The following is an 8,461-nucleotide window of genomic DNA, read 5'->3' on the forward strand; positions in this document are numbered from 1 at the left end:
GTGGTGTTACAAACATACAAATATTCTTCATCTTCACTAGTCTGTTAGGTGGAAAGTAATACTGTGTTTTAATTCTGCTCTTTCATGAAAATTGAACCATTTAATTAGGTTGCATTCTGATGGTTAAATATTTATGATTATTCAAAGTATCAATAGGTGATATGTGTGTGTGTTTTGCATTACGAGAAATAGAACCCAGGGCCTTCACACTAAACTACATCCTCATCCCTTTTCCATTTTGTGAGACACACTCTCACTGAGTTGCTAAGATGCCCAGACTGGGCTTGAATTTATCAACTTCCTGCTTCTGCCTCCCCAAGTGCTAAGATTACAGGTTTGCACCACCATGCCAACTGCTATATATGTTCATATGTCTTAATATATAAGGCACTGGAAAGATTTCACCACATCTTTAATACCTGTGGGGAAGGCTGCAGGTAAAGGAAGATGGTTCACAGTCCCACTCTTTATATTGTGAATATTTTGCAAGAAAATATGTCACATGTTAATGTGTTTATTTATTTCTTTTCCCTTGAAATGCCTTCGAATTGTGCCTTCATGTATCGAGCTGTCCTTTTTGGTGAATCAAGGGTGGTGTTAAAGACCTTTTACAAGCAGAGCACCATTGACAAGAAGCTCGGTACCTTCAGGAATTCCCACTGTGACATTCAGCCCTTGTTCATAATCAAATCAGGAAATGCCAGGAGAGAAATCTCCTTGAATAATTAAACGTTGCAATGGTAGATCATACTGTGACTCTGTTAGGATTGTTATGCAGACATTAATGCCTATATCAGTTATATAATATGAATTATCCTTTCCTATGTACATATAAAGGTGTGGGCGAAAACTTGACTGACCCATCTGTGATAAAAGCAGAAGAAAAGAGGTAATAAGCTTCAATAATTTCATTAAAGTATATTTTCATAATTTTAATTTTTATATTTCTCCTTACATAAACTACCTTTTTTTTTAAACTACTAATTTCCACAGATCCTGTGATATGGTTTTTGGCCCAGCAAATCTAGGAGAAGATGCAATAAAAAACTTCAGAGCAAAGCATCACTGTAATTCTTGCTGTCGAAAGCTTAAGCTTCCAGGTAAGGTTTTCTTAATAAGTGTAACATAGAACTTGTCAACCACACTGGGTACTGTAGTGCTCGTGAGGCTGGGCTTTGATTAATGGTCTCCACGGTGTTAGCTGTAAGTGCATCTGTGATTCCCCTCATTACTTGTAAAACACACAATTCATTCGTTTCATATATTTTATTTGCTGAATGCCGGGAATTCAGCTAAGTGTTGGTGGTAGGATAGTGAGCAGTCACGTTCCTTGGCCTCATGGAGTTCAGGCAGCGTTGGGTATGGCAGTATTGGCAGGGACTGCTATTGACAGTGGAGAGAGAGAGAGAGAGAGGCAGAGCACTGCATAAATGGGAGCAGTGACTGAGCCCAGACCTGGAGCCCAGGGAATGATGCTGTAGAACTGACACTTGCTTAGACCTGCAGGCTAAGTAGACTTTCAAGTTAACCTTGCAGAAAAGTGGGGAGAGTATTCTGTGATGCAGAAACATGAATTACGAGTATGTTCTCTCATCATGTAATCTTTGGATTTGAAGAATTCCAAGCTGTTGAACTGTTTTTTAAAAGCCCCATCTTTTATGGCCAATATAATAAGAGCTTGGGCTCAGGAGCCAGACTGCATGGCTCCAGGGAGTTACTTGTATTACCAGTTTTTAAAGGATAAAATGAATTGGTGTTTATGAAGGACTTAGAACAAAGCCGTACATTTAGTAAGCAATATTAGGTTGTAAGTGGTACTACTGTTGGTATTTTGCATTTTGTTTACTGCTGGTATATGAAAAGACCATTGATTTTTGGTATGTTGACCTTGTATCCTGCAGTTTTAGTTAATTTACCTTTTCTAGGAACTTTTCCTTTTTTTTTAAATAGGCTCCTTGGGATTTTCTGTGTAGACAAGACAGTTTTGGTTCCTTGTCCTACAACCTGCAAGCCTTTTTCTTGACCTTTTCCACTGGCAAGTACTTCTAGTACATTGGCGAATAGGTGTGATAAAAATTGACATCCTTCCTATGTTCCTGAAAGCATTCCGTATTTTGCCACTAGGATGATAACTAATGATTTTGTAGTAAATATAGTTTATTTAGGTTGAGGAAATTTCCTTCTACTCCTTGTTTCTTCAGAATGTTTATCCTGCATGGAGAAACTTCTGTGTTTTAATTCTGATCTTTCATGAAAATTGAACCATTTAATTAGGTTGCTTTCTGATGGTTAAATATTTATGATTATTCAAAGTATCAGTAGGTGATATGTGTGTTTGTTTTGCATTACTGGAAATAGAACCCAGGGCCTTCACACTATACTGCATCCTCATCCCATTTCCATTTCCACTTTCAGAAGTTTTTTCCGCACTTTCTGGCATGGTTATGTGATTTTTACCAGTTAATACAGGATTGTATGTTACATTAGATGATGGTTTGGTTTGGTTTGGTTCATTTTGGTTGTGTTGTGTTGGATTTTGTTTTGTTTTGCTTTGTTTGTGGCACTGTTGAGAATCAAAACCAGAGCCTCTTACCCGCTAATAAGCAGGCACTTTCCCACTGAGTTGCACGCCATAGTGGACACTTTTAGTGCTGAGCCAGGCTTGCATTGCTAGGACAGACTGCCCTTGATTGTGATAATATGTTTCTCATGCATGTGTTGTTGAGATTAAAAAATTGTTAAAACAATTAAAAAATTGTTCAGTTTGCTAACATTTTGTTAAGGGTTTTACATCTGTGCTCGTGAAGAATATTCGCTGGTGGCTTTTTTTGTTTTTGTGCTTTTAATTTTCTTGTATTGTCTTTATCTTACCTTATAAATAAGTTGGAAAGTGTTCATACCTCTTCTCTCTTGAGGAGTAGGTTGTACCGAATTGATGTTATCTCCACCATAAATGATTGGTAGAATTGTCCATGGAAACTCTCTGTCGGAAATTTTCTTTGTGTTCACCAAGAATTTGATTTAATCAGTAGAGAACTGTTGTGGTTACCAGTTGCTTCTTGAATGTTTTGACTTTGATGTGTGTGAAGTGCAGTGAGTTGCTTGTGTCTGTACTCTGTTTCTTGGTTAGTCTAGCTAGAGGTTTGATCAATTTTATGGACAGTTTTTAAAGAACTAGGTTTTGTTTTCATTGATTTACTTGATTTCTCTGATTTGATTTATTCTTTTTGTTACTTCCATCTTTAACTTGCTTTAAGTTTAATTTGTTCCATTTTCTAGTTTAGTTTATGATTAAAGACCATATCTAACAAAACATTTAGTCCCATAATTTTCCCTGTGTTTTAGCTGCACCATATGAATTTTGGTTTTTTTTTTTTCTCTTTCATTCTTGCCTTCACTTTTCTTTGGTGTTTGTGGTGCTAGGGATCAAATTTAGGGCTTCACATGCTTGGCAGTTGGCCTGCCACTTCAGCCATACTCCCAACTTGTTTCATTTTTATTTAAAAATATTTCTAATTTTTATTGGTTTTTATCTTTGACCTAGCAAGTATTTAGAAGTATCTTTTTCAGTTCTCACATATTTATAAATTTTCCAGATACCTTTCTGTTGATTTCTTGTGTAATTCCACTGTGAGGATATAATTGTGTGATTTGAATTAAAAAATTGTTAAAACTTAGAAAGGCATGGTCTCTGGTGAGCATTCCACATTCACTTGAGAAGAATATATGTTCTGCTATTATTGGATGGCATTGTCTATAAATGTTTAAGTTTGATTGTATTATTTAGGTGTTTTTTAAATTTCCTTGCAGATTTTCTCTTTGTTCCATTGATGAATTAGAAGGTATAATTGTGAATTTATCAGTTTTGCCTTTTAGTTCTTTCCTTCAAGTAGTTTGAAGCCTGTTCTTGGATGCATACATGTTTAATATTGTTACTGTCTTCTTGCTAAATTGATGCTTTCACAACAATGCAATGCTGTAGTCATCTTCCTTGTTCTGCAGAATACTGTCTTGTGTTAACATAGCCACTCCAGCTATCTTTTGATGAGTGTTTACTTCGTATTCCCTTTTCTTTTTTTTCAAACACATGCACACATGCAGATGCACATATGTAATAGCACACAGCTGGGCTTCTGATCTTTTTAAATCTAAACATTTCCATCATTTGGTGTTTTACATCCTTTACATTTAATGTAATTATTGATATCATTAGATTTAATCTTGTCATTTTTATTTTATTTTTCTGATGTGCTTCCTCCCCTTTACTTCTACCTGCACCCCCTCCATGCACCCCCAATATTCCAAAAATATTGGAATATTTTTTAGTATTCTGTTTTAATCTATATTAATTTTTTTAGTGGTTGCTTTTAGTTTTCCTTCAGTTAAGAGTCTGTTTCTATGATTTCCATACTTGAAGGCTGTTTTCCCTGAATGTAGCGTTTTAGGTTGACAGTTTTGCCTTTCAACACCTAAAAAATGTCCTCTTGTCCTCTGGCCTCTGTTGTTTCAGATAAAAACACCACATTCATTTGAATAATTTCCTAAATGTGATGCACCATTTTAATCCACCTAGTTTCAAGATTTGTTCTTGTCTTTGGTTTTCAGCAGTTTCATTCTGGTGTGTTTGATTGTGACTTTTGGGTTTGTGTAGCTTATTTAATTTGTAAACTTCAGATTTTCATCAAGTATTAGGGTTGTAAGGTGTTATTCACATAATTAAAGTTGAGATTATTTGCTTATGACTACATCCATTAATTAATAACAAAGCCTTGAACTATAACTGCATGTTTCTCTACTGTTCTTTATATAGTACAGCTAAAAATTAGTTATATTCCCTTAGGACAATACTGGCATAAACTTGAGTTTAATTTATATCAAAAATAACTCAAGTGGGGCTGGGGATTTAGCTCAGCAGCACAGCGCCTGCCTGGCAAGTGCAAGGTCATGAGTTCAATTCCCGGTACCAGGAAGAAAAAAAAAACCAAACAAACAAACAAAAAAATAACTCATGTAGTTGCAGCCATGCATTTGGATCATTTAATGTAGGCTGTTTCTTGGATTTAAATTAACAGTTCATATTTTGAGTGTTATAGTTTCTATGCAGAATAAAGTAAGCATGTGTGTGTGGCCATGATTGGTATAAAGTACAAATTTGATACTACTTCATTAATTGTTACAATTCTCCAGCTGTTCTCATATCGGTTTGTAAGTCATTGACTTCATCCTGTCCCATTTTGCATACTGACCATACCAAATGTATCTGAAGACTTCTTTCTTTCCTGTGCTCCTGGTTCTGTTTAGTTCCCTCATTTCTATTTGGATTTCTTAAAGTATCTTGATAGTAACATATCCATTCCAGAACTTGGGGGCACATCTCCCACCCCTATCCACAGAATTCTCCTTCCTTACCTCATAAGGGTAGCTGGGACCCTAACATGAAGCTCCCCACTTTTCCCTCAGCTTTTGCGTCCAATCCATTAAGATGTGTCTGCTCTGATTCCAAAGTTGCCCTGGAATTTGCCTGTTTCTGTTTCTGTTTCCGCCATCTTGTTTCCTGGGTGGCTGCTGTGGGTGGCTGCCTGCTGTTTGCCCAGGCAGAGCTTCACAGAATCATTGTACAAAACAAATTAGATTATATTCCTCCCATGTGACTGCTATGTGTATGCTCAGTAGGTTTTCTTTGTAGTCTGTGCTCCACCTCATAACTTGGATCCCCCAAATTACCAGTCACAAAACTTTGGTAAAGGGCAACAAAGATTTTTTTTCTGGTCTTTTTGAGACAGGGTCTTGCTATGTAAGTTAGCCTTAAACTCACTTTGTAGCCTAGGCTGGCCTCGAACTTGCAGCGATCCTCCTGCCTGTGCCTCTTGAGTCCTGGGATTACAGGCGTGCATCACTTCAGCCAGCATACTGAAGTTTCTGAGTTGTGGGCCATGCAGTCTGTGTCTCAGCTACCTAACTCTACTGTTAGAGTGCATAGATGACCAGAGTGTAAATAAATGAGCTTGGTTGCACCCTCGTAAGATTATTTACCAAGACAGACCACTCACTGGTCAGATTGGTTCCTTGGCTGTGGTTTGGTTTTGTTTTTCTTCTGGTACCGGGAATCGAACTCATGACCTTGCGCTTGGCAGGCAGGTACTGGGCCACTGAGCTAAGTTCCCTGGCCCTTAGGCTGTGGTTTTAATCCTTGACCATTAACTGCTGCTTGACCTCGTTTTCTGCTCACCTTCCTTTCATGTGCTGCACAAAAGCCATTGTCTCCCTACCTTTGTGAGAGCACAGTACATCTGTTTCTTCCTCAGCTGTATCCAGAGCAGCGGTGGCCAGCACGCACCACAGCCTGCTGTTTGTTATTGTTGAAAGCTCGGCAGGGTTCCCATCACTGGCCTCAAGGGCTCCTGCAGAGCGCTGACACTCGCTTTCGGTGTTGAGTGTGTGCTCAGTGTCTTCCCTGGCTGTCTTCCCTGATGACCTGCCACTTCACCGTTGCGCATGGCCTGGCCCACTGCAGACGTCACCCTGCTCAGAATGTGCTGGTTTAATTGCTTGTTCTCCCCTGGTAGAGCCCTCATTAGCTGCTTCATTCCCGTGCTTACATGAGTTACTGATCGATGGTCCTTGCGTAGTAATTTCATGTTTATGTGTATAAATATTGTCCCTTAAGTATATAACAGGTTGTGGAAAATAAGTGTGACATGTTTAGAAGAAAGTTGATTTAGAAAATGTTCTTAATCGTGCATTTTTAAGGAACTCTTTTTTCTTTTGTTGGGGTGAATGTAGATCTGAAGAGGAATGACTATACTCCTGATAAAATGGTATTTCCTCAGGATGAGCCTTCAGATTTGAACCTTCAGCCTGGAAGTTCTACCAAAGAATCAGAGTCAACTAATTCTGTTCGTCTCATGCTGTGATTGCCGAATCATTGGTTTTGCCTACACCTCACCAACATGTTTGTAGGTCATGCTGCCTTCAGGAGGAAATGGGTGATGGAGAAAGGTGTATGCGAATTGAATCTGCTGACCCCAGCATGGTGTAATGGCCATATTCTTTTGGCCTAATCAAACTTGTCAGTTAGAAACTCCCTATAGGATATAGCTGGCAGTTGAGAAATTGTGGAAGTAATGGAACATTAGTATTTATAACATTTTAAAGGGCTCCTTAAAAAGCAGATCTGATGAGGGTATGACTCCCTCTTACATGGTGCAATACCATTAACCAAAGTTAGATGTCTGCACGTTTTATTGGCAGCTGGCTTATGGCCATTCAGCAGGAGAAATGAACTCACACAGCCTTTGGTTACATGGCAGTCTGAAGTCTTCCTAGCGTGCTTGGGGGTCGTGTTGCTGTCCCTAACTGGGGGAGCTGCAGGCCATGGCAAAGGAGCTGCCTCCTGATGACTCAAGTTCACGGGCAGTGGAGGCCTGAGTGAAGCCGGTTCTCAGCGAGGGACTTTATTTATGAATCAGGGTTAGGCTCTGAATTGAGTAACAGAGCCAGTTTTTTGTTAGAGCCCAAATTGTGCAAAAGTGTCAGATCTTATTTTGTTAAACCTTGTTTTATCAAATCACTGTTAAGCAGAAGAAGCCATCCTGAAAGGAGAAGGTAACTCCTGCTGAGGGGCATTTCCTGTGAGGAGTCCCTGACCTCTGACCTGCGAGCTGCTACTACCCCAAAGATTTTAGGGACAGCGTATCAATCAGGACCTGGATATGAGCTTTGGCTTATATTTAAGATTGCCCAGGGGCATCTCACCGTGAATGCTGTGTGTGGTACTTACCTAAGACATGAATTGAGTGGGATCATCGTCATCGGGTGATGTCTGGAGACCGCGGCGCAGCGCTAGGCCGATGAAATGCAATTTAACCGCCCCTGTTTCTGAATATAAAAGAAGAAAACGTTTCATCTGCTTTTTTTCCTTTGTTCTGTTTCCTAGGTACTATTAATTTTTCTGGAAGGGAGCAGTGTAAAGCTTACTTGTATCCAGTAGTGTATCTCATAGATACAGACAAGGCAAGAGAATAAGCTGTTTAAATAGTGTTTAATACTGACATGGCGAGAGAAAGTGTATTACTAAAGATATACTGTATACATTTTGTATATCATTAAATCTTTAAGACAGATTAAATAAATTTATTCTTGTTTATAGCTGTCTATTAGTGCAATCACTGGAAAGCGGGCGTTTGCAGAAGGGGCCGGGCCTGTCGCCCTTCGGCTGCTCCCTCGCTTGGGGCTGAGGGCAGCGAGGTCCGCGGCTGCTGGCGGGGTGCGGGGCGCGGGAGCGGGCAGAGTGACTGCGGAGGAGAGGGGCCCGGCCGCCCCTCGTCTCCTGGCAACCCGCGGGGAACAGGATTGTGATGCCCGCGGGTCTCGGTCAGAGCCTGGCGGCCGCCCTGGTTCTGCAGGCGGAGGGCGGCCTCGCGGGAGCTGCACCAGCGGCCGGCGCCAGCAGAGCTGAGCC

General features: G+C 40.0%; 1 protein-coding gene across 2 annotated transcripts in view; it reads left to right on the forward strand.

The window, feature by feature from the left end:
- Trpm7 (transient receptor potential cation channel, subfamily M, member 7) overlaps positions 1–8,146 on the forward strand; it is a 96,418-nt gene extending 88,272 nt beyond the window's left edge. Inside the window, exons 38-40 of one of the 2 annotated variants that reach the window (XM_005376661.2) lie at positions 838–889; positions 994–1,100; positions 6,784–8,146. In XM_005376661.2, the coding sequence (XP_005376718.1) occupies positions 838–889; positions 994–1,100; positions 6,784–6,914 (290 nt within the window). In that variant the 3' untranslated portion in view covers positions 6,915–8,146. The remainder of the gene's footprint in view (positions 1–837; positions 890–993; positions 1,101–6,783) is intronic. The other variant, XM_005376664.2, reaches the window with a different exon arrangement.
- The last annotated feature ends 315 nt before the right edge of the window (positions 8,147–8,461 follow it).

This window comes from Chinchilla lanigera, unplaced genomic scaffold, assembly GCF_000276665.1.
Source record: "Chinchilla lanigera isolate Chin_1 unplaced genomic scaffold, ChiLan1.0 scaffold00008, whole genome shotgun sequence".
In the NCBI taxonomy this organism is placed as follows: Eukaryota; Metazoa; Chordata; class Mammalia; order Rodentia; family Chinchillidae; genus Chinchilla; species Chinchilla lanigera.